This window comes from Hypanus sabinus, chromosome 11 (genome assembly GCF_030144855.1).
Source record: "Hypanus sabinus isolate sHypSab1 chromosome 11, sHypSab1.hap1, whole genome shotgun sequence".
In the NCBI taxonomy this organism is placed as follows: Eukaryota; Metazoa; Chordata; class Chondrichthyes; order Myliobatiformes; family Dasyatidae; genus Hypanus; species Hypanus sabinus.
Genome location: NC_082716.1, coordinates 51,825,767 through 51,853,326, shown reverse-complemented (window position 1 = coordinate 51,853,326; position 27,560 = coordinate 51,825,767). Strand labels below are relative to the sequence as shown.

Sequence of the window (27,560 nt, the reverse complement as noted above, 5' to 3'; positions counted from 1 at the left end):
CAAAATGCCAGAGTAACTCAGCAGGTCAGACAGCATCTACAGAAAAGAGTCAACTTCTCAAACCAAGACCCTTCTTCAGGACTGGGGTGGGGGAGTGGTGGTGCTGTGAGGCATTGCCTGAATTAAAAGGAGGGCAGAAGGGGAAAACATATGGTATACGTGCACTCAGTGGCCACTTTATTAGGTGTGGGAGTGGAACCTGGTGCGGTCTACTGCTGCTGTAATCTATACATTCAAGGATAGACATGAGGTGCTCCTCTGCACACTATTGTTAAAAAGCATGATTATTTACTTTTACCTTCCTGTCAGCTTGAACGAGCCTGGCCATTTTCCTCTCATCTGTCTCATTAACCAGGCATTTTTACCCACAGTACTGCTGTTCAATGGATTTTTTTTTTTTGCACAATTCTCTGTAAACTCTAGAAATAGTTTTGTGTGAAAATCCTAGGAGATCAGCAGTTTATAAAATACTCCACTGCCTTGTCAGGCACCAACAATTATTCCATGGTCAAAGTCACTTAGATCACATTTCTTCCCCATTCTTATGTTTGGTCTGAACAACAGTTGTACTTTTTGACCATTCTTTTATGCATACGGTAACTGCTACATGATAGGCTGATTAGATGTTTGCATTAGCGAGCAGGTGTACAAGTGTACCTAACAAAGTGGCCACTGAGTGTGTGTGTGAAAAAGAAAATGACTGTGACCACTTGACTGTTCACCTTAACTATGCTCCACATCATTGCACATAGCTCTGTAGTCACCCCTCAGCCTTCTATGCTTCAAGGAAAAAGCCCCAAACTATTAGGTCTCTCCTTATAACTCAAGCCCTCCAGTCCCATTAATATCCTTGTGCAACTTTCCACTTTAATCACATCCCTCCTGTAGCTAGTCAACCAGAACTGGACATAATGTTCCAAGTGTTTTCTCATTAAAGTCTTGAACAGTTGTAACGTAATGTCCCAACACTTGTACTCAGTGCTCTGATTGACTGAGGCAAGCATGTCAAATGCCTTCCTCACCTTCCTGTCTACTTGTGTTACCACTTTCAGGGAACTATGTACTATAGTCAATGAACTATAGGTCTCTGTTCTACAACACTCTGCAGGGCCTTGCTATTTACTGACCTAGTTTAAGTTAGCAAAATACATCCTAGTTAAGCTCAATTTGCCACACTTTAGCCTGCTTTCCCAGTTGATCTGGATCCCTGTTGTAATGTCAGACAACATTTTTCACCTATCCAATATGCCACCACCTTTGCTGTCATCTACAAACTTACGAACTGTGCCAATTCCATTCTCATCCAAATTGTTAGAGATCAAAATTCAAAGTAAGTTTATTATCGAAGTACATATATGTCACCATATACAACCCCAAGATTCATTTTCTTGTGGACATACTGAATAAATCCATAATAGAATAATAAGCATAATAGAATCAATGAAAGACCACACCAATTTGAGCATTCAACCAGAGGGCAAAAGACAACAAACTGTGCAAATACAAAAAGAATGAAACAATATTAATAACAATTAATAATTGTTGTATTAACAATAATATAATAAATAAATATATACAATACTTGTGTACAATTGGTCAAGGAGCAGGTATTTATACACCTCCATGCACTTTAAGACCATCAGCACCTTCTTTATCATGTTTGATATCTTTTGAGACAGCACTATTGTCTTCAATTAATTTCCTAGCTTCCATAAATACAAATAAGAAATGTTTGTTTAAGATATTGCTGATCCCTATCAATGTTCCCTCTAAAGTGTGTGTTTGTGTGTGTGTGTGTGAGCGCGTGCACACACGACTTTTGCTACTAGCACACAAAGGAATTTAAGCTGTGCACAAAGATTGTCACCGTCTACCTCATTGACGTGTTAAGTATATTTCATGATCGTACCAATCCCATTTCCTTTACCAGATTTCGATGTGGACGGTTTGACATCATGGAGTTTGCGATGATTTGTTTGTAGATTTTAGAACTGGCTTACTTATACTGCTTTTATTAAAGAAGTTATTGATTCACTATGTCAAATTCCAAGCAAGCAAAAGGCGTGAAGCTCAAAAGAACTGCTACTTCATTTTAAGCGGAATGGCTTAATGAATCAGCTACACGGAAAGCTCATGAGCTCAGGATCGTGCAGCTATGAGAAATATTCATGTATATTACAGAAACTGTTGTTTCCTGCATGAATTGTCACAAAGCAAAAGTTGCTGGGGAATTTGGAAGCAGGAATAAGTGGAGTGATATTTGGAAACTTGAATTTTTAAAGCGTCATTCAGCAAGCAAATCACATATGGATGGTATGCGAAAGCTCCAATGAGAAAATCCTTCATTATCCACTACAGGCCTGCTATGTATGTTTTGCGAGAATGCAGATGAATGAGTGTGAAAACGATTAAACCCAGGGATCAAAGTTCTTATTGCCAGTGTTTTGCTAGCTGTTAAAATGAATACCTGTATATATAAAATTCAGTGTGTGCATGTTGTTGTCACTGGACAAAACATTCCTCAGCACAAGGTTTTCGTGCACACTGGTCAGTACAAATTAGAGTGAACATTTCAATCCCACTGGCACACTATTGGTCACAAGCCTCCAATCTGAAATTCAACCGTCCACTGTCATCCTCTAATTCCTACTGACTAGCTCACGCTGAATCATATGTGATCTAAACTTCCAGCCCGGTCCATCATGTGGCATAGTGTCAAAGCCCTTGCTAAAGTCTAAAATCTACTTTCCTGCCCTCACTAATTATTTTGGTCACCTCTTCAAATAACTCAATCAATTTTGTGAGACATGATTTCACATGCAGAAATCCATGCTGGCTATTGCTAATCAGTCCTTGCTTTTCCAAATGCATGTATTTCCAATTCATCAAAATCTCTTCCAATAATATTCCCATTGCTGCTTTTAGGCTCACAAGCCTCTAGTTTACTGGATTATCTTTGCCACCCTTCTTAAGTAAGTTTTCAGTTTCCTCACATGTGGCTAATGATAATACAAGGGTTTCTACAATTTCTGCCCTAGCCTCCCCACAATGTCCCTGGATACATTTAATCAAACCGCAGGAATTTATGCTCCTCCGTGCATGTTTAGACCACTAACACCTTCTTTATCATGAAGTTGCTATCTTTTGAGACAGCACTATTGTCTTCAATGAATTTCCTAGTTTCCATAAATTTGAAATAAGAAGCATTTATCTAAGCTATCTCCTGTGGCTTCACACACAGACAACCATGCTGATCCTTAAGGTGATCTATTCAATCTCTTGTTATCCTTTTGCACTTGATATATTCCTTTACCCTGTCTGTCAAAGCTATCTCATGCCCTCTTCTTCCCTCTTGTTTTCCCTCCTATATCTCTTATGTTGAGGGATTTGCCTGATCCTAGTTGACATACCCCTCCTTCTTTTTCCTGAGCAGAACCTCAATATCCCTCATGAACCAGAATTCCCTAATCCTGCAAAACTTGACCTTCACTCCTACTGGAATAGCCTGAACTCCCCCACCCCCTCACTTTTATAAGGCTTCCGCTTGCCAAACATTGCCTTACCTGCAAACAGCCTTTCCTGATTTCCTGTTCTATGGATCTAAACTAGCCTCGATGTAGGACTTTAACTGGGGACTAATCCTATCTTTTTCTATAGCTATTTCAAAACTTAGAGAATTATAGTCACTGATCCAAAAGTTCTCCCCCATGGACACTTTAGTTACTTGCCCTGCCTCATTTCTGAACAAGAAGTCTTGTATTGTCCCCTCTCTTTTTCATATAACCATATAACATATAATCATATCACAATTACACCACGGAAATAGGCCATCTCGGCCTTTCTAGTCCATGCCGAATGCTTACTCTCACCTAGTCCCACATATAACCATATATTTTATGTATATATAACCACATATATAAAATTTCCTTAAGAACATTTTCCTGAACACACTAAACAAATTCTGCCCTATCCAAGCCTTTTGCAATGGAATCAGTCAATGTTAGCCAAGATAAAAAACACCCAACATTACAACACAATGAGCTTTACAGCTATCTGCAATCTCCCTTCATATTTGCACCTCTAATTCATGATGACTACAGGGAGGGCTTATGATACAATCGCATCAAGGTGATCCCTACTTATTTCTGAGTTCTACCCATATAGCCTTACCAGATCATCCCTGAGGAATCTCTTTCTAAATATTCCTGTGTGGTTCAACATAATCAATATCACTGCTCCATGGATACTGATTAGGGAAAACTTCCCAGGAATACTTAAGAAAAGATTTCACCCTCCACTCTGATCACCAGCTCTCTCATACCTGTAGCACGGAACGTGATCTGCCAGTCCTGGCCATCCCTGAAACCTGCTTCTGTAACAGCTATAATATCCACATGTAGCTATCTATGTGCTGAGTTCATCTGCCTTATCTGTCAAGTTCCATGTATTAAAATAAATGGTATATCAGACCTTTTATCCTGCCCTGCTCCTGATCTTGCTCACTTCAATTTCTTTACTTCTCTCAAACTTCTCATCTTCCACATTGCTTCTTTGATTTCACACCCTTGCCAGGCTAATTTAAGCTCTCTTGAGTGGCACTAGCAAATCTCCAGGATAAAAACAAGAGAAAATCTGCAGATGCTGGAAATCTGAGCAACACACACAAAATGCTGGAGGAGCTCAGCAGGCCAGGCAACATCTATGGAAAAGGGTACCGTTGACGTTTCGGCAACTCCAGCATTTTGCGCGTGTTGCTCAGATATTGGTTCACCCGCAGTTCAGGTCCCGCTTGCATACATCACCTCTGTCCCAGAAATAATGCAAGAGCCTGAATCCCTCCCTTGTCCTCCAGCAACTCAGCCAAACGTTCAACTGACTACTCTTGCCCTCATTAGCAAGTGGCACTGCTTGTAATCCAAAGTTTACAGTAAATGAGGCCCTGCTTTTTAAACTTCTAGGCTTCCCTCCATACTACAAGCAAATATAAAATAGCAAATGGATAGAAAATATCGGGGAAAAAATGCTCAATATCTTTTACAACCCATTAGTATTTCATCCAATGTTATATGAAGTGCTAATGAACTCACAGACATTTATATTATAGTATTAATTTACATTTATAGTGTATTAAATCTCTATCATTTACATATCCCCAAATCATTCTGAATGTTACACATGCTTTGTATTTTGTCATTTACTTGTCATTGAAGTGAGCATCCTTAACTGCTACAATGTGAGAATTTTACAGAAGAGGATTTGAACAGGCCTCTAGCTATACTTTAATGCCAGATCTGAATATCTTTCTTTGTCTTTTACTTGCTTTTTTTGTTTCTTTTCATCTGCCATCTGGTGAAGACATTTTGAGCTGTTTTGGGATTGTCTTCCTTTTAGTATTCAGGAAACATTGGGTGTCCCTTTTAATTTTAGAAGGAGGCAAAGACAGACTGGATGGATGCCAGTTAGTCTGTGCACAGGGCAGACAGGCAGGTAACTCAACCTGTTTATACACCTCCACCATCAATTACAGGCATCTCATCAGAAAACACCAGCTGGAACCAGATACAAACCCTCCAGGCCAACAGACTGCCGGTGGCCAAGCTGAGCCATCTGTTGTAAAAATACTTGCATCTAACACACATCACAGAACTGGCATCAATATTAGCAACAATGATCAGGGGCAACATGTTCCCTTCTTGTAGCCCATGTTGTAGTCATGTGCTCTACTGTCAATGCATTCAGGACCAGTATAACTTCCAAGTCATATAATCATCCAGAGAACTGATGGAGCTGTCCCGTTTTATAAAGAAAAAACACTCCTTACTCAATGGAGCTGCTTACATTCTGGAACTGTGCGCACCTAACGAGTGAGCTGGGTGACCTTTGCTACCGAGCACATAACTGATGCTTACATTCCAGGTGAAATGCTGAAAAGTAGAATGTTACAGACTGAAACAGAGGAACTATGCTCACAACACTGCCATCTGCATGTTACAGGCCATTGGAAATTATTGGAAGGTAGAGATATCAAAGCCCATCTGTCATATCAGCTGGTGACCTCTGCAGGGAGACCACTCCGGCTCTTACAGTAGATGAATACTGTGGGAAGAAGAGCAAGTTCCAGATAAGACCAAAACTATTTCCTTTATGAGGATTAGCAAAAGCAGGAAATCTCCCCTATGCCCCATGAGTGAAGGATGTGGCACTCTCCCATCAACATTCGATCACATCCTCTGTAAGACTGCACACAAAGCTGCCTTTGGTGCCTGTCTGCTATCTAGGATGCTTTGGAATGAGCCTGTCTCCTGAAATCAGCCAGCTCCCACTCGGTTGTGAGTGACTGGGAAATTAAATGTCCTAGAGGATTCTCTCCAGAAACATGCAGACAATTAAAATCAAGATCAACTACAATTTAGGACTTTGTTTCAAGGCAGCATTAAACCTATGGATTCAAGTATTATTACTGAACTGTTTAAATGATTCTTTCTTTATGATGCGAGAGGATAGCTTGTTGCCTTGGTATGCTAGCAACTACATTAAAAATCTAAGTGCTATTTGCTAAATTTACATTGCTTAGAGAAAATATTGGTCTGCTGGGTCATCCAGTTTGAAAACAAATTTTGTATGGATTCTGCACTGATTTCAGCTTCAGTCATTTGAACAATGTTTCTGCAAATACAGTACATAACAATATAAATTGCACGGAACATTTTCTGTCAACAACATGAGGAAGTCTGCAGATGTTAGAAATCCAAAGCGACACACACACAAAAGGCTGAAGGAACTCAGCTGGTCAGGCAGCATCTATGGAAATAAAAAAAAACAACTAATATATTACCCCTTCTTCAGGACTGAAAAGGAAGTGGGAAAATGCCAGAATAAACAGGCAGGGGCAGGGGAGGGAGAATAGCTAGAAGATGGTAGGTGAAGATAGGTGGAGAGGAAAGATAAAGGGCTGGAGAAGAAGGAATCTGATAGGAAAAGAGAGTGGGCCAAAGGAGAAAGGGAAGGAGGAGGGGCCCATGGGGAATGTGAAAGGGATGTGAGAAGAGGTAAGAGGCCAGAGTGGGGTATTGAAGTAGAGGGGAGAGGGTGCGAAATTCTTTTTACCGGAAGGAGAAATCAATATTCAGGTTGGAGGCTACACAGATGGAATATAAGGTGTTGCTCTTCCACCCTGATGGTGGGCTCAAATTGGCACGAGGAGACCATGGACTCACACGTTGGAACGGGAATGAGAATGGGAATTAAAGTGCTTGGCCACCAGGAATTTCTACTTTTGGGGGATGGAATGGAAGTGCTCGACGAGGTATACCCCGATTTATGATGGTGCTCACCAATGCAGAGGAGGTCACAACTGCAACACTGGACACAATAGGCAACTCCAGCAGACTTGCAGCTGAAGTGTTGCCTTACCTGGAAGGACTGTTTGGGGAGTTGAACGGAGGTGATGGAGGAGGTGAATGGGCAGGTATGGCACTTTGGCCACTTGCAGGGGTAAGTGCCTGGAGGGAGATTAGTGGGGAGGGATGAATGGACCAGGGATTTTCAGTCACATGCTTTTTCTTTGGGTCACAGGAAAGCTTGTGTAGGGTCCTTGGCTTTTTACTAACTCTACATACTCTCCTTATAAATTCACACCAAAAGCAGATGATTGGCTTGCTGAGTCTGGTTTCAAAAACTACTCACATTGATGAACTGAAAATATCTTTATTCAATGCAAGGATAATTTGTGAAATTAATCTATTAATTTAATTAACTTCAGAGATTAATCTCAAGCTAATTTCATTTGGGCACAGACCCATATGGCAAAGCTGCCAATATTGACGATCCCATTTTAAAAGGTCACAGACGCATTGAATATATGTTCCATTTAAAAATTGTTATGTACAAAATAAGATTATGTTGAATTGAATTTTTTTTCAAGTCAAACAATTTCAATGAAAGCAATTCAAAACAATTAATCATTTTTCATTGAAAATCAGCCAAATAAATACAACAGTACCTCTTCAAAAATGGTGGTATTTCTATTGATCCATCCAGAACTGCAGTACCCATTAAATAGACTGTATTGCGAAGAAAACATTGATTTTGTTTGCCGTGCAATTTTCAACACAAATGAATATCATGACCCATCCCAAGCTAATTGGTTGGCAATATTTTGTTAATCAAAACTCTGCTATACCCAAAGTCTCACTTCCTAAAACCAAAGGCTAAATTGAATTCCACCAAACTGGCTTTATTTGCTAAGCTGGTGCTTGCTTCATCATTACTGAAGGAAACGGGTAGGCAAGTGCCAGCAATGCAATAATCTATCAACCAAGGTCACCTCCCAATTTCACCCGAAGCATCAGGTGTTAATGTGGGAGCATCAGATGTGGGTTTCATACCACTGTGTAATTATGATGTCTTTATCCATTTGCTAAGTTTGAGGAACAATGATTGTCTTCTAAAATGTAAAGTGTACTCCTTCTACCACAGGCCAGCAATTAAGGTTTAAAAATCAGCAATTAAGATTTAAAAATCAGCAATCCTTATCCCGCTGGAAATGAAAGCTAACAGTTGGTGACTAGTTGTTCGAAAGCTACATTAATACTAGTACTCAGCATTCATCCAAGCATTCCATTTATTGCACAGACAAAATTATTGCATGCACACAACTTTGCTCATGGGACTGATGTTATACATAAAGGAAAATGCTTAAAACTGTCGAAAATACATAAATTGCTTCAATTATAGATTTTCCATACAGAGAAAACAATTACACACACTTCCATAAAGAGAATACAGTAAAAGTTTGATGAATAATAATCTGAATTGTTAACCCTTAAACTGGTGAAAAGCCTGAGAAAAATCTTCTTTCCTAGAAATCTCAAATTCGCTATGCAGTCTGATGCAGGTTAGGACATTATTTGTGCTGTAAAACAACACAGGGATTAGCAGCCAATTTGCATGGCATTGATCAAACTTTATTTCTAAGAAACATTCTAAAATCTTCATAAAAATGAGCCATTGTAACATTTTAAAGCAAATATTATGGCAAGCAACCACTTCAGTTTGGTTTTCCATCATCACCTTCACCGCTTCCAACTTGCGTTTTTACATTGGGCCAGCATCCCAGCTGTTCGGATTACTTGCTGGTGAAATTTGTGTTGGGCCATAACCTGCTGTGTCCCTTTCACATCTTGTGTCTTGCTCCAGATTCCAGCATCTGCATTCTCTAAAGACTCTAGCTTTCTATCGAAGCCTACCAAAAAACAGCCTGGAAAATAGCCAGCCCTCAGGGAACACTTTCCAGGTCTGTTCCCCTGGTTTGTTCATTCCAACATTCTGTACATGCAACAGCTATACGTGTGCTATGTCCAAAACACACTACAGTTACTCAGCTAAGCTATTCTGTAAGCACATCTGAAAACCCCAACTTCTACCACCAAGGCAAGGAAAGGAATATAGGCACATCAGAAATCGGCAGGTTCCTCTCTAAGTTGTAGACAATCCTCGCTTGGAACAATATTGCTGATTATATACCTGTCCCTTCATTTTTGCTCTGTCTAAATCTTCAGTTTCCCCACTTAATTATACTGTGGGCTTACCTCCACCTAAAGGATTGCAGATTCAAAAAAGCAGCTCACCACAATCTTCTCAAGGGTAACAGAGATACACAATGCATACGGTCTTCTCAGCCACACTTAGATCCAAAAAAAAAACTGCCAAAAATATTTGCAGATGTTCCAGAAAGTTCTGTGATCAACAACCTGCTGCTTGGATGGCGTGTATCTTACTGCTGAAAGTTACAACCACATTTTCTCAGTTATGCAGATCCTTCAAGAACTACGCACATATATCCATCATTGCCAAGTGGAAGATTTGATTTTTAGCTTAAAACCAGTTAGGGAAATCATATGCTTAAAGTGAAACCAGCAGCACTATCAATTGAAAATCTGCAGATGCTAGAAATCCAAACAACATGCACAAAATGCTGAAGGAACTCTGCAGGCCAGGCAGCATCTTTGGAAAAGAGCTAACAGCTTTGAGCTGAGAACTTTTGGCAGGACTATATTAAGCTGTCTAGAACTGGCATTGGGGTAAATGAAAGAACAGGTAGGAGTGACAGATGAACTGGCAGAGATAATGGAATGGAGGAGAAGTCGAGAACAACGGGGTGACATGCTGACAGAATGAGTCAGGTGAAACAACGTGGAAACAGTTCACAATACTACAAAAATCTGATTGTTGAGAGCATGCTTTGTACTAATACAATTTATTCAAGCAACACATCTTTAACTTCTGAGTTCAGAACTGAAGTACAGCATTAGTGTATGGGAGATATATTTTCTCAGAAATCAGGTCACATATCACCATAATTTAATGTGCTATGCAACCAGATTTCAATGTGAACAAAAATCAGGGACTTGCAGCTGTGATCACAATCTTTAATATTTCCATTCTGGATTCCTCAGTGATCTGCCAGAGAGCATACGGAGGACTTCACACATGTGCAGTGGCAGGGACATTCAACAATATGCAAAGTGTGCCTGCAAAGGCTTCAGGATTTTCATCTATACTGGTGTGGCTTGTGCCATATGCAGCCAGTTCCCGCAATAAGCAGACTTCCACTGCATCATGAAGCTTGCAGAATAGGCTGCAGGATTCATATGGATCTCTTTATCGATTTCACTGATGTCCTTCAGGGTCCACTGTCGTCACAATTACAACCTCACACTTCCACCTGGTCAAAACTTGTGACCTCAGCCTGATCCATCACCATACCACCCATCAATCACCTGTTACTTAATCCTTATCCAAACCCTCCTCTCCCCAGGGTAATCAACATTCACCAACACTGTTGTTGACAGCTCACCCTTATTTTGAACCCCCCCCCCTTAGATTCTCAATGTTTCTCAATCCTAATGAGATCCTGTTCTCTGTGAACAGTTGGACTAGCTACAATCCTACCTAAAGGATTTCCTTTATGCAATTGCCTACAAAATTAACTCCACAATATCAATACAGGGCACAAAGATTGGTATAAATAAGACTGAAATCCTAAGCCCCCGAATAAGATTGTATTTCTTCCTTCACTAACCCTGGGCATTATAATTCACAACTCTCCTGATGTCAGACATACTTACTGTTGTGTTGAATCAGAATTTCCTTTCGGAAGTGAACAAGGGGGTTACCCCTGGCAGCATGGCCACCTCTGCCCGCAGCTGCCAGGTCATCATGATTAACCACTGACGCTACAGTGGATTCCAGCAGGTGATCAGTTCATTGAGCTTCCTTACTTATCATCAAAACTGATGGACGATGATGATCCGGGTGTGTACTGTTGATGCATGAACCCCAACATAAAGTGCACAGCTGAAGACTCTCCAGCACATTAAAAAGCAAACTAAATAACTGCTCAGACTCTGTTCTTTGGAGCAAAACTAAGAGTCAGTGCTTTAAAAAGAATGTCAGTACTTTTATGTTGTTCCATTCATTGCTCTTGGCCTAAAACCGACAAGCGAATAGAACAGTGCCCAGCATTTGAAAGTTCTGATGAATGACAGGCTGTTTGGTAGAATAAATAGTAAATCATCTTTAGAATCCTCCAGACTTGACACCAGCTGGAGAAAATCACCATTCTATTATTGTCATCACTCACTTATTATTAGACACTGCAGATTAATGATGTTATAAACAAATACATTGTCTTTCAACTATGGGAAACTAACAATAAAGTTATCCAGACAGAGACTGTGCTGATCACTATAAATTGTGCAATAACTAACTATTGATCTATGGCTTTGGAAACATTTTGATTATTAGATAACTACAGTATAATAGAATTGCCCTAGATTCACAATGTCATGATCCTCTGGTCAATCTACTTCCATCTTCAGTGTTGTAATCAAATTCTACAAAGATTTTATCTTAAAATTTGATATTTAAGTCTTTAATTTAGGTTTAGTTATTTAGAGCTGCTGTGGGGAACAGGCCTTACTAGCCCAACTAGCACAGCACAGCAACCCAACTATTTAGCACTAGCTTAATCACAGGACAATTTATAATGATCAAATAACATACTAATCAGATTGTCTTTGGACTGTGGGAAGAAACCGGAGCACCCAGAAGAAACCCACGCAGTCACAGGGAGAATGTTCAAACTCTGCCACAATCAGATACTGGGAGTTATCCCTGACTGGCAGAGGGGCAGGTAATGTTGAGGAAACAGGAAGGCTGCTGAAGGACTTAGAAAGATTTGGAGAATGGGCAAGAAGGTGGCAAATGAAATACGATGTTGGAAAATGCATGGTCATGCACTTTAGTTGAAGAGATAAATGTGCAGACTATTTTCTAAATGGGGAGAAAGACCAAAGATCTGAGATGCACGGGGACTTGGGAGTCCTTGCACAGAACATCTGAAGGGTTAACTGGCAGATTGATTTGGTGGTGAGGAAGGCAAATGTAATGTCAGCATTCATTTCAAGAGGTCTAGAATATAAGTGCATTGATGTGATGCTGAGACTTTATAAGGCACTGGTCAGGCCTCACCTTGAGCAATGTGAACGGTTTTGGGCTCCTCATCTAAGATGTGCTGACATTGGAGAGGAGGTTCACAAGGATGATTCCAGGAATGAAAAGGTTAATATATGAGGAACATTTGATGACTTTGAATCTGTATTCACTTAAATTTAAAAGGATGAGAGGGGATCTCATTGAAACTTTTCAAATGTTGAGAGCCCTGGACAGAGTAGTTATGGAAAGGGGAGTCTAGGACAAGAGGGGACAGCATCCATTAAATCAGAGATGTGAGAAACTTCTTTCGCCAGAGGGAAGTGAATTTGTGAAATTTGTTACCACTGGCAGCAGTAGAGGGCAGGTTATTGGGTGTATGTAAGGAGGAGATTGACGGGTTCTTGATTGGCTATGGCATCGAAAGTTATGGGGGCAAGGCCTCGGAGTAGAGCTGAGGAGGGGAAAATAGGATTGGCCATGACTGAATAGCAGAGCAGACTTGATGGGCCAAATGGCCTAATTCTGCTCCTATGTCTTTTATAGTCTTTTATGTTGGCTCTATGGTGACTGCAGAAGCTGAGGATTCTGCTGCAAGTGACTCCCCTCCCAGACTGATTTCATTACCTCAAGTCAAGTGTTTAATTTGACACTTCATATTTACCCTCTAGTAATAGCCCTTGAGAAGCTCAAAAACATCCAGGATAAAACAAACCAATGGGATCTCACGCACCATTATCAGCTTATTTCTTATTAATATGCTTTATTGCTTTTAACAAAACTCACAATCTAGGGGACCAATAGGTCTGTATAACTCCCTTACTTTGCCATGGTGATAGCTTTAATGGTGCTAATTATGATTCAGATTCAGATTCAGTTTATTGTCATTTAGAAACCACAAATGCAATGCAGTTAAAAAATGAGACAAAGTTCTCTAGAATGATATCACAAAAAAGCACATGACAAAACAGACCACACAAGAAAAACCACATAACGTTTGGTAATCCCCAACCCAGAGTCCAGAGGGGCTGCTGCGTATCAACATCGCGCTAACGTTCCCCGGAAAGGAACTCCAAACCCATCAGACAAAACAAGACTACCCAGACACACCAAGTCAGGAGACCAGCACTACCACCCAACAAACCAAAAACCTACACAAAACCACATAGTTATAGTTAACGTTTAGTTGCAACAGTGCAGACCATACCATAATTGATAAAAGACTGACAAAAATCAGATAATTATAACATTTAGTTACAACAGTGCAGACAAAACCATAATTGATAAAAGACTAACTGACAAAAACCACATAATTTAACATATAGTTCCAACAGTGCAAAGCAATACCGTAATCTGATAAAGAGCAGACCATGGCACAGTAAAAAAAAGAGTCTCAAAGTCCCGACAGCCCATCATCTCACGCAGACGGTAGAAGGAAGTAAAACTCTTCCTGCCATGAACCTCCAGCGCTGCAGCTTGCCAATACAGGCCCCTGGAAGCACCCGACCACAGCCAACTCTGAGTCCATCCGAAAACTTCGAGCCTCCGACCAGCCCTCCGACACTGAGCACCATCTCTGCCAAGTGCTTCAACCCCGGCCCCAGCTGCCAAGCATAGGCAAAGCCGAGGATTCGGGACCTTCCTCCCGGAGATTTTCCAATCACACTGTAGCAGCGGCAGTGAAACAGGCATTTCAAAAGTTTCACCAGATGCTCCTCCATGCTTCACACGTCCGACTCCATCAAATCAGGATTGTACACGGCATCCCACTTGACAGATTACAGATATTCATTCCGAAGTGGCCGCTGCACGCTGCTGCGTCGCGCCGCCATCTTAAGTCATCTGCCCATGCACTAAAGTTAACTTGCTGATCGTGCTTCTCGCTCTTTCTGCATCTTTTCTAAAAATATGGCAGTGTGTCCCGTATTTTTCTTCCCTCCATCAATGGCCAACTGGAGATTCAGAGTGTACCAGCTACATGATGCACAATAGCAAACCACTGAAAACTCTTGGCCAACACATTACAAATCCATTACAAATAAAGGCATAGCTGGCAGTTACATAGAATATTACGATTTGTGCATTGCCACCTCTAATCACACACAGCATTGCTTGGAAATACAGCACTGATTGCTGCTGCATCAAACGTAACTACACACGGCAATTTGAGATCCCCCTCTGTAAGTACAACAATATTTCAAGAGGTTGACTTGTCCATTATAAGCATTATAAGCATTCAAGGTTGCTTATTAATGGGGAACTAAGTCTTCAAACCATGGATACCATCTGACTTGTCTGCTTGCAAACATGGCTGACCTACTCTTGTAGCTTAAAGCTGGTTAGGAGAATCAGATAGAAGAAAGGGAAGGCAGGAAATGTATGTGCTTGACAAACATACAAAGAAATTTACACATGGCAGAATTGAAGTGACAGGCTGAGATTGGCTTTAGTCAATAATGCATGCTTTGAGCTAAATAGGTGTTGGAATACTTTCCAATGCCTGTGTTTCACAAACTGCTGCACCCTTTGTAACTAAACACTTCTGGACATCTATCCCACTTTAACTCTTCATGACGCAGACTTCGTCACATGGACCTGCTATACCTCAAAGTATCCGGGGTTGTTTTCTTTGCCCCTACATCTTTATCTCTACTAAACATGCTTAAAACATTTCCTTTCCCAAGATGATAAGAAATAGATTACTGAACAATGCTATAAAGAAATGATGAATTGGACTGTCTGAAGATCTATTATTACCATTCTTACCAGTGGTTTTCCATTGTAATGCTGTAAAATTTTGATTTGCTTAAGCAGGGAAGTAGAAACCAAAATGCACTGGGCTTTTGGGCCAAGGCTGACCTTGCAGGAATGGTCAGCTGCGGGATGAAGTAATAAGGTACTTAATTAAAGGCATGCCTTTGCATACTAATTCTAAAGCTTCAGAGAACTTCAATCATTTGCTAATCGTATGGAAAATGGCAGGTTCTGCAAATGGAAACACGCTGATGAACATTGGCCTTTTTAACCAATACCAATGAGAGAGAAAATAAAATGAGACATGTAAGTATAAATTGCACTTCATACAGCAGGAATCTTGCACAACAGCACTTAACTGACTGACAGGAAAATAATGTAAATATATTAGTAAGCTATCTAGATGAAAAAGGAAAGAAAACTAATGTTATTTATAGTGAAACTTAATAAAAATCAACATCGAAAAGCTATAACTTAACTTTCCTTTGTTCCATATAATGAAGAACTGTGGATTTCTATATAGAAAATAATATATAATAAATAAATGAATCCTTTTTTTAATGTAACAGTCCTGTGATACAAATAGGATATACCTGTATCACATACTGTTTACATTGCAGACAGAAACTGGCACATGTCTCAGCTAGGTCCGTTCTCTGTTGTATGACTCTGTGACTAATTAATAAGAAAAGATGAGTTTGTAGTTACATTGTGACCATAACTGATCATACTTCTAAGATCAGTTAATAAAGTATACTGTAACTAATTATTATTTTATGATTTATATTATATTATTGTTTCTTCTCATTGTTCAGATTTTCCACACACACACACACACAATCCTGTTTGAAAGGATGAAGGTGTTCTGAAGGGCAACACATTAACCACAAGAGATAGATTAGAAGCAACTAGCTGAAAGAGATAGGAGCATAATATTCCCATTAAATACATCACTGAGTCCTGGGGTCCAGGACTGATTACTGAAACAAAGTATACTATTGTTTATTTTCTTCCACAATCATGCACACCTTGTTCAGGCAACCACAGGCTGGGAGCTTACTGGGTAAAATATTGTTAGAGTTCATCCACTCAAGACTAATGGAAAAGTCTGCGTACTCCCAGTCAGTACTTGTGTTTGAGATAATAGGGTTACTGCTGCTTCAAGGAATATGATTCATACTGCATTCAGACTTTGAACCTGACATGCTTTTTCACATATTCATTTGATCGTTACCTAGCGGTTTAGAACCCAGAGATAAAACTGGACCCTTCCATATGAAGGTTACGAAAATATATTGGCAAGTTGTTACTGAAAAGTTACTCATTATTCACCTCCTTCTCCACTCATTTGGTTTGTGTCCATCTACCTCATTGCTTCAATTTCTGATTCACACCTCTCTTATACTGAAGGGGAGGCACTGAAAGGTCTCAGTCTTCAGGATTCTAATATTTCAGTTACTGACTCAGTTTTTATTTTCATACAGCCTGTAACAGTGGAAAACACACTTACATCTCATAACACATTATTCTGCTTCTTGCAATGCTTTTAAATTTATTATAAAGTTCAAAGTAAATTTATTATCGAAGTATGTATATGTCACTATATACTACCCTGAGATTCATTTGCTTGCAGGCATTTACAGTAGAACTAAGAAATACAGTAGAATTAATGAAAAAGCACACACAAAGATTGACAAAAACCAAATGGGCAAAAGAAGACAATCTGTGCAAATGCAAAAATTACTAATAATAAATAAATGCAGTAAGTAAATTAGTAATACTGAGAACATGAGTTGTAATTTCTTTGAAAGTAGTCCATAGGTTTTGGAATTGGTTCAGAGTTGAGGTGAGTGAAGTTATCCACACTGTTTCTGAACCAGATGGTGTGCGACCTAAGGCTCCTGTAACTCTTTCCCGATGGCAGTAGGAAGAAAAGATCATTTGCCTGGATGGTGGGGGTTCCTGACGATGGATGCTGCTTTTTTTTTGTGGCAACGCTCCATGTAGATGTGCTCATGGGCCCTTGGTTTTGAATTGGGTGACTGATTTATTGAACGGCTGCATTTGATGAGGTGTGACAGAATAAAGATGAGTGGGCGCTACCTCTGTAAATCTGGTTTTAAGGATACAAGTCCTCCCCTTCCCAAGCCCCACACTGCCCCCTTCTCCCTCAACTCAAGGCAGGCGTGGTCAATTTTGTTTGTTTTGTTTTAAAGCCACAGTCATTACAGAGAAATCACCGTACAGAGAGATATAATGTAGGACCAGATCAGTGGCATCCTGGAATTAAAATCTATCCTTTGAAGGAGTATGCATTCTATGGAAAGACTACTTTTAAATGATTCATTATAAATATTAATGAAGATACAGAGGGCTGACTGCTTTATCACAAGCAATTCCATATTGAAGGAACTGGATAAAGGCTCACTCATTCAAATTAATTTTACAGAGTTTTATACAATTAGAAAGAAGATAATTAATTCATGATTTTGGCCAGATTTATATTTTAGACTTGGGATAAAAAGGAAGCTCCTATTACCTTACCCAAAGCCATATTTTTTTTTTACAGATCTTGCAGAGTTCTTCATTAAACAGGAAATCATTAAAAGGATCTGATTTTAACTTCAGTTGGAAAGCTGTTGGCAAAAGACCTTTGAAGCAGTCAGTCAGATGGCCAGTAGCTTTTGAATGGTGGGCTTTATTTGAATTTCACTTGGCAATTATACTGCAACTTGAATCTACCAATGAATCTGTCAGTGGCTTCATCCACTATGGTCACTCACAGTAAAGAGGAAATGTATTTACTCTGTTTTAACACAACCACAGGATGAGTTTAATTTGCCCTTAAAATTCACAGATAATGAATCCCACTTTTGATATAACATAACAAATAGAAAATGCTTGAGGAACTCAGCAGATCAGGCAGCATCTAAGGATTAAACAGTTGATGATTTGGGTCAAGACCCTTCTTCAGGACAGGAAAGGAAAGGGGAAGACACCAGAATAATATGGGGCAGGGGAAGGTTTACCAGCTAGAGGATGATAGGCAAAGACATGTTGGAGGGGGAGCAAGTGAGAAGCTGGGAGGTGATAGGTGGAAAAATTAAAATGCTGATGTAAAAAGAATCTGAAATGAGAGGAGAATAGACCTTGGGAGACAAGGAAGGAAGGGCACTGGTAATTTTTCCTCTACCCCCCCCCCCCCTCTTTTCATCTATTCCCCACTCAGTCTCCGTTTTTCATCTTTTTCTGTCCTTACCTGCCCAACACCTGCCCTGGTGCCCCTTCTAGCTTAATGTCTTCCCTTTCCTGCTACTCTCTATTCTTCCCCTCCTCAACTCCTAAAGAAGGGCCTCAGCCGAAAATGTGAACCGCTTATTCCTTTCCATAGATGGTGCTTGTCCAACTGATTTCCTCCAGGATTTTATATGTGTTACTCTGGATTTTCAGCATCTGCGGAATCTCTTGTGTTTTTGATATAAAGCAGTTTTTAATTCAACTGTTCAAAAGGTAAACATGTTTACTCTGAAAGACTTTCTGGATGTATGGTTCAAACTGTTACTAATTTGGTCAGAAGCATATATCAATATTTATATGAAAAGATCACAAAATAACATACTTCCAGGACAATAAGTAATTAGTCAACTTGATGGCTTTTCTTCAAGCAACGTCCTCCCTGAAAAGAACTTCCCACCTGAAAGGCACTCTGGCTGGGCTTTGGCCCCAGAGATTGCGTCCAACCTTTGTACATCAGACAACCTTTTCTCTTTGCATGCAAGCCCAGAACTAGAGCACTGAGAAGCTAATCAATCATTAAGGGCACAATCCAACTCAGTTCAGTCTTGACCTTATTCGACTTTTCAAGCAGAGTCCAGGTAATTTTTGGAGATGAGCCAGCACAAGGCATCTGGTGATTTGCTTCTAAGCCTGGATAAGTGACACCGAGACCATTTATTAGCACCGTCTCCCTATCTGAGATTAGTAAATTCCACAGTTGAAATATTATTAAATCCACAAGGCCATTTCTTAAAAAACAATTACTATTAAGAATGGCAGAGCAGCTTTACAGTGGTGTAAAGTATGTGAATCAGGGCTTTATGGGCTATTTTTTAATACAGTGAGCTCTGAATTAGACCACATAGCAATAAGAACCTACCTTTCTTTTTGGATTCCTTTCTTGTGCTGGCTCTGACAACCTGTTGAACTTCTGTCTCCGTTGACATCCTAGTTATTACTCTGTCCTCTTCACACACTTTGCATACGCAGGCTCAGTATCACACTCAGGTTCATTTATGAAAACTCTGTGAAAGTAGGTACCAGTCCAGATACTTCTATCCCAGGGAGCACATTTCACTTACTTCTGCTGAGGGCTGCAAGAGAGAAGAAACATTATGACTTTGGAATACACATAAAATGGGATACTTTTTTCTATAAGAATGAGAGCATTCGCATGCAATTCATTTTGGTTATATTTGTTTCGAAGAATACTGTTCAACTAACATTTGAGATGTGCAACACAGAAATGTGCTCTTTTCCACTACTTGTTCAAGCTGACTGTGATGCCTATCAATGCTAAATCTAATTTGCCTGAATCTCCCTAATCCTTTCCTCTGCAAGTACCTGTCCAAATGCCCAGTTGACATAACAGTACCCACCTCGCCCACTTTTTCTGGAGCTTGTTCCAAAGAATGGCGGATCCCATGTGTGAAACAGTTTCCCCTCAGATCTCCTTTAATTTTTTCCCCTCTCACCTTAAACCTGTGCCCCCAAGCCTAAAACTCCACAACCCTAGGGGAAAAGATTTTGACCACTCTATCGATAGCACTCATTATTTTTCGCTCTGCCTCTTATGACTAAGCCAGTTTTGGAGCCAGTTTGCCATCACAACTTAAATTCCATGTGCTTTAACTTTCTGAATCATCACTCGTCAAAAGTCTTTCTAAAATCTATGTTTACCACATTTACCTTCATCAAATTTTTCTGTTATCTTCTCAACTGCACAAAATCACACTGACTCCTCCTGATCAGTCCCTGCCTTTCCAAGTGAACATGAATCCCTTACAATTTTTCCAATAATCTCTCTTCAATTGATGTAAGGCTCACTGGTCTACAGTTACTTGGTTTATCCCTATTGGCCCTTTTGAATAATGGAACATTAATTATCCTCCAGATATCTGGTACCTCACCCATGCAAAGATACAAAAAATCTCCAGTAGTCCCCAGTAGTTTTCCCTCTTGCTTCCCATAGCATCCTGGAACAGATTCTATCAAGCCCTGGGGATTTATCCATCTAAATGTGTGCAAGTATCTCTTCCGGTCTTCTTTTCTTTTTCTTTTCCTTTTTATCAGTGTACTTAGAACTATATTTTAATAACTGCCATATTCTCCATTACATTTCTTAATGATTTTCTGTTCTTTCCTCTCTTCTGTATTGGGAACCATGATATTCAGAACAGTAGTGAATACAATTCCTTCACATGCTGAGCAGGGGAAAAGCAATTAGGAGCAGAGATCCAAGTTACTTCTTCTTTATCTGTTTTACAATATCCCAGGTTTTGAAGCATTAAGATAAATCACAATACCTCCACTGCTATTTTGGATATGGTCAGTTAACACAGCAAAGACAGAGAATCAAATTAGGACCTTGTACAAATTAATTAAGAAAACCATAGAGAAATGTCTAACAGGGCGTAGTAAATGAGAATGTACTAACTAGTGATGGTGTGTGGGCTAATAATGAATATTTAATAAAATAAAATGTTGCTTTCCAATCATGTTGAGAATATTTTGATTTTCCTTATTTTCACATCATTGCTGCACATCCAGGAAAACACAATTCTTGGTTAATTAATACCATTACCTCTCCAGGAAAGCAAAAACTACAAAAATGAACAGGAATATCGTGTTGATTGTTGACTCATTTGTATATAACAGCATTTCATTATTCTTAATAATCAACAAATAGATTACTCATCTAATTATAAGCAGCAAGTCTATGTGTTCACTTAAAATACAAATATATGATAAAGGCACTTACTAAAATATTCTAAGGATTCTACAGCACACAGGAAAAAGCAATCCGACCACTTCGGAATTTATTTGATGATGATGAAATAGTGAGTGAGCCTTTCTGTCAACCTCAGACCATTTATTATTCCATGTGACATACCTGCAAGGTTGCATTAACTGCAGCAATCAGTATGACCATGTTCATTATGCTGTTACCAAAGAAAGTTCTGTTTGACAGAGGACGCAGCTTGACCATAATTATCACTGGTGAAGGACAAACACAAAATACCCAGATGACTTTTATTTTTGTTCTTTTTTCATATACTACATGTTGCACTTTGATATAGAGTCAAATTGTAAGTGAAAGTATAACAAGGTTCTTAAAAAAACAGGAAATTTTATTTTAGCTGCCATTGCTTTGTGTCATAGAGAGAGAGAAGACAATGCAAGAGAAAATTAGATTGCAAGAAGTGGGAAAAGTACATTGTAGCTTTATCACTGGAGAAATACAAAAGGAAGCATACATTACTGACCGGATTAATGTCAATAAATTAGAAGATAAGCAATAATGCAGAAAGAAGTGGACAACTGCAGATGGAAGAATGGGCTTTACTTGTTTCCTGTCGGAAGTCTAAGATGTGGTCATTTCACTGCAGTGCCTCTAGATTACAAAAAGCTAAAAGGGGTTATAAGATTATATTTTGATTATTGAAAAGGAAAGGAAAGGTTTTCAACAATGATAGCGTATCTCTAACTAAACCTCATTTTAAAAAAGAACCTGTGAGACAGGACATACCGCAGACAATATGACTTCTTGAACCTTCTCTACCCTGCAATGAGATTATGGCTAACTCCAGATTTGTTCTCAATCTTGCAGTACTTCTTGACCGATACTTGTAGCCCCTTATTCTCTTTTGGCTATGACTACTGTCTTTTTATTTACTCAACAATAAAATGTCCACAACAGTATGGACAGATTCACAGCTTTTTGAGAAGGAATTCCTCCGCACTTCACCCTTAAGTAGTTGACCAAATCCTCAAATTCCAGAATAGTATTCTAAGGTAAAATATCCTCAGAACATACACCCTATCTTTCCCTCAGAATAATATATGTAATGAAATAACCTCTCACTCTTACGAACACCAAACTGTTTGACACCCTTCTGTTTCATTTTTCATTATGAGACTGATGCACCATCAATAACTCTCCGAGACGTGAGGCGAGATAAAGGCTTTTATTGGCTGGAAGAAAGAACAAGCAGTGGTTGACCACCACACTACATCCTGGAGACTGAGGGCAGGGCTCAGGCCCCAATCGCCTTTATACCAGGATCCATGGGAGGATCCACAGGTGCAGTCAGCAGGGTATATGTGTCCAGACAGGTAGTTCACCACAGAGACAAACCCCATCCCATGTTTTTCAATCTTTGGAAAACAGTGAAAGACCAATATATTCAAAACCAACTCTCTATGACATTTTCTACATGTAGGCCTAACAAAACCTCAAAAAGTTGGAGCAAGGGTTCTCTGCACTTGTATTCAGACCATCTGTAATAAAATTCAACATTCTATTTCCCTTCTTAATTACTTGCTGTACTTGCATATCACCTTTTGGTTCTTTTTCCACCCAACTTTTTCTTAAATAATAATCAATGGTGTAATACTATGTAGATAATATTTTCCTACTGTCAAAAATGTTACATTTCCCCTCATTATGCTCCACCTGTTCTCTACTTTGGCTTTTTACTTCAAAGTTCAAAGTACATTCATTATCAAAGTATGCATACACAATACAATCTTGAGATTTGGCTCCTTACAGGCAGCCACAAAACAAAGAAACCAAAAGAACCCATGAAAAAAAGAGACCGTCAACAACCCCCCCCACCCCACCCAATGTCCAGGGAGGAAAAAAAATGAATCATTCAAACAATAAAAGTAAGCAAATAACATTCAGAATGAAAATGAGTACATTGACACAAAACCCAGAACAGGCCACAGCCTGAGTTCAGCGCAGATATGAGTAAACATCATGGAGCAGGGCTGGCGTTTAATTCACCCGAACATCGGGTTGTTCCTCACTCTATGACCCGGGCTCCATCACTTCAATATGCTCTGGCCCTGGATCCCACCACCGCATCTTGGCCCATACCTGACCTTTCCAAATCAGCCTGGTGCTTAGATCAATCAAACCTCGGGTCTTGCCTTGCTCATGATTTGGTGGATGGGCCTTGCCTCTGCACTGCCTCAGCTCACCACGCTTCTATTTTAACCCTGCTCACTTTGATCCTCAACTCTGCCTCGCTGCGGCTTGCTTCAATCACTTTTGCTGCTTTGAGTTCACTTTGTATTCTCCTTATTTTCCCATCTACCTTTGTACTGAGTGCAAACTTGCATGTATTATGTTTTGTATACTGTTCTGTTTTTAAATATCAAATTTCATCAGAACCGAGGACATGCTACGAGTTACTCCCAATCTGAAAATGACCCATTTATCACTACTCCCTTCTTTTTGTTAATTAATTCTCTGTTGAAGCAGCTATATTATCTTCAAACCCAAGATTCTTAATTTGAATATAATATTTCATATGCAAATTAATTAACTGCTTTTCACAAAACCATCTATACCATAATAACAGAAAATGCTGGGAAGTGATGCCCCAGTTCTTAAGAAAGGTCTCTGGCCTAAAGCATTGATCTGATTCTCATTCCACAGACACTGCCTCTCCTTCTGAATGTTTCCAACATTCTCCTTTTTTATTTCAGATTTCCAGTACCTGTATTTATTTTTCATGTGCCAAAGTACTGCAGCCACTGGCTTCTCCAGAATTATAAAACACAGAAATAGATTCTTTGGCCCAACTCCTCCATGCTGACCAAGGCTAGTCCCATTTGCCTGCATTTGATCCAACTCTCTGTAAATTTTTCCATCCGTATATTTGTCTAAATATCTCCTAAAAATTGCAGTTGTACTTGTTTCAATCACTTCCTCTGGAAATATGCTCCAGAATCCACCATCACCTGTATGAAAAATGTTCTTCTCTGGTCCCTTTCAAATTATTCCCTTCTTACCTGTCACCTAAACCCTCTAGTTTTCAATCCACCTACTCTGAGAAAAAGACTTCCAACACACACACAATGCTGGAGGAACTCAACAGGTCAGGCAGCATCTATGGAAAAGAATATAGTCGACATTTTGGGCCAAGATCCTTCATCAGCATGAAACGTTGACTGTACTCTTTTCCCTAGATGTCGCCTGACCTACTGGGTTCCTCCAGCATTGTGTGTGTGTTGCTTGCATTTCTAGCATCTGCAGATTTTCTCTCATTTGAGAAAAAGACTGTGACTTTTCACCTTATCTAAGCCCCTGATGATTTTATTAACCTTTGTAATCTCACCTCTTAATTCCTACACTCCAGGTAAAATATTCAGAGTCTATCCAGACTCTCTTGTAACTCACTTCTTCCAGTCATGACAACATCCTTGTGAATCTTTACTGAACCTCCACTAGCTTAATCACATCCTTCTTATAGTATGGTGAGCAGAAATTTCTGAGAAAGATGTACTTGTATCCCCAGTCCCCCTGTTTTACAACATTGCCCAGGACCCTGCCATTCACTGTGCATATCCTGCCCTGTTTTAACTTCCCAAAAGCATCATTTTACATTGTCTGATTTAAATTGCACCTACCATTCCTTGGCCCATCTTTCTAGCATATCTACAACATATTATGAACTTTTTCAAACCTAGTTCTATTCTTTTTGAATTTATAAGCCTGTTCTTTAAATTTAATTCCATCCTGAGATCAGAATCAGAATCAGAGTCCTTTATTATCGCCAAGTATGAGGACACATACAGGGAATTTGGTGCCGGTTTCCCTGAGTGCTCTCTGTACAGAATTAAAAGCAAACAAAAACAATAGTGCAAATTATCATAAACTATCATAAATAATCATAAATCATAATAGTACGAATAATCATAAACCTGTACCTCACTGAGTGTATAGGTAGACTTGGTTTATAATAGACTAAAATTCAAGTGTTCATAAGACTGATGGCATACAGAAAGAAACTGTTCTTGTACCTACTTATCCTGGCATACAATGATCTAAAGCATCTACCAGAAGGAAGGAGTTGGAACAGGTGATGTCCAGGGTGTGATGGGTCTACAATAATGCTGCTTGCTCACTTCCTGACTCTAGATGCATATAAGTCCTGGATCGAGGGCAGCTTCACACCAATAATCCTTTCCGCAGCCCTAATGGTTCTTTGGAGTCTATTCTTGTCTTGTAGGTAGTTTTTGATCAGGAATTTTTGATCTCTCAAAGGCATGTACAAATTCCACAAGCACTGTAGACACTGCAGCACATGTAACGTGACACTAATACACAGCAGCCTCTCCGGACTCTGGACTGGGGATTGCCAAACGTTATGTGGATTTTCTGGTGTAGTCTGTTTTGTCATATGCTTTTGTGATGTCATTCTGGAGGAATGTTGTCTCATTTTTTAACTGCATTGCATTTGTGGTTTCTAAATGACAATAAACTGAATCCTGATCCTGATCCTAATTACATGATTGGCTATTTAAGTTAAGGGTTCTAGTTTTGGACTCAATTTTGTTAGATCGATTGTGAAATTCTCTAATATTAAGATATTAGTTTTTCAGAGAATCGATTACCTTTAGATTACAAAGTAACCCTTTCTCATTATAAATGAACTGATTTAAAGTTGTCTGTTTGCTGGGCTCACAACAATTTGTTATATTAATCCTTTTAGAATACTTTCCATGAACTTGTCCTCAAGGCCACCCTTGAAAATTTAATTTGCTGAGTCTATATAAAGATAAAAGCTCACCATTATTATTGCATTACTTTTGCTATCATTATTTCTCACTTGATACTCTTTCCAGCAATATAAGTACCATTAGGTGTCTACTCACACAAGTGATTGCTGCTCAGTATTATTCATTGTTTCTACCCAATCTGATTAGACTTCCTAATCTTCTAAAGCAAGATCTTTCCTCACTTTTGTCCTGGTGTCCTTCATTCTCAAGAACTCTACCCCCACTTTTTCTTTTCCTCTTTTTGAAATGTCATGCACCCCCAAATGTTCATTGTGTTGATCATCCTACAGCTATGGCTAATAGATTAAACCCATTTATCTCCATTTGCGGGACCAATTCATCTATTTTTTTAAAGATAATTTTAGCATTATTTTTCTTTATGCTTATCTGATCTTGTGCTGTACTATTACTATTATACCCTCTGTTCTTCCTGTCACACCTACTGATCGGTACCAACAGGCTATATTTCTTACAGTTGAAAAAAAATAACAACATTGAGATATACATATTGGCAATAATAAAAAAATTCTGTAAAACAATTTGAACATTCAGAAACAACCAGTAGAATCCAAAATACCTATTTATTGCTTGGAGACAGAAATTTTATCTTTTGAAAGAATTCGAGGTGGATTATTCATTCTAACATGCACTCAGATGTCATTTTATCCCATTGAAATTCAAAATGTGAATTTTATGGTGAAATCAAGATTCTTGCAAAACTATCCCTTTCGTTCCTGCTTCCTGTGGCAATATCTACGTGTCTGACTTAAGATACATTACATTTAGTTTGAAATATGCCTGTAGATTAGTGTCTGTGTTTTACAGTTCACTCATTTATCTCCTTCACCATCACAGTGAAATGACAATGAGCTGTACCAAAACTCCAGAGGAATATCAATGTGAATAAATTATTCTGCTTGTTGGTTTTGTATAGATGTTGACTTTACAGCTGCATCTTTTATAACCTTCGTTTAAGGCTTAGTTTTTGTAATGTAGGAAAACAATGGAATGCTTTGGAATTCCTGAGGAGCATGCACTTAGTGAGCTTCTCCTCTCACCCCTTGCCAGAAAGGAGATTTGGGCTGGGACAGTTGTTTCTCATGCTGGCTGCTGACATTTTGAATAGATTTTTAAAGCGTACAGTGAAGTTAAATATTATGTAGCAGAAAAAAAAATCTACTCTAGCCTTTATCTCTTTTTCACTCAGGCTGTTTCCCCTAGTTTGGCTTTTCTTACCTAACGGACACTAGCTTAAACAGATATACAGGACCATCACTGAACAATTCCCACAACCCATGGACTCACTTTCAAGGAGTCCTCATTTCATGTTCCTGCTATTTATTGCTTGTTTATTTATTTATTTTGTATTTGCAGTTTGTTGTCTTTTGCACATTGGTTGGTTGTCTGTTTTGTTGAGTGCAGTATTCCACTGATTCTATTGTTTTTCTTGTATTCACTGTGCA

General features: G+C 39.2%; 1 protein-coding gene across 1 annotated transcript in view; it reads right to left on the bottom strand.

Moving 5' to 3' along the window:
- The window catches only part of dab1a (DAB adaptor protein 1a), a 360,974-nt gene that overhangs the window by 223,396 nt on the left and 110,018 nt on the right, over positions 1–27,560 (bottom strand). Inside the window, exon 2 of the mRNA XM_059983518.1 lies at positions 19,406–19,619. Coding sequence (XP_059839501.1) covers positions 19,406–19,472 — 67 coding nt within the window. The 5' untranslated portion in view covers positions 19,473–19,619. The remainder of the gene's footprint in view (positions 1–19,405; positions 19,620–27,560) is intronic.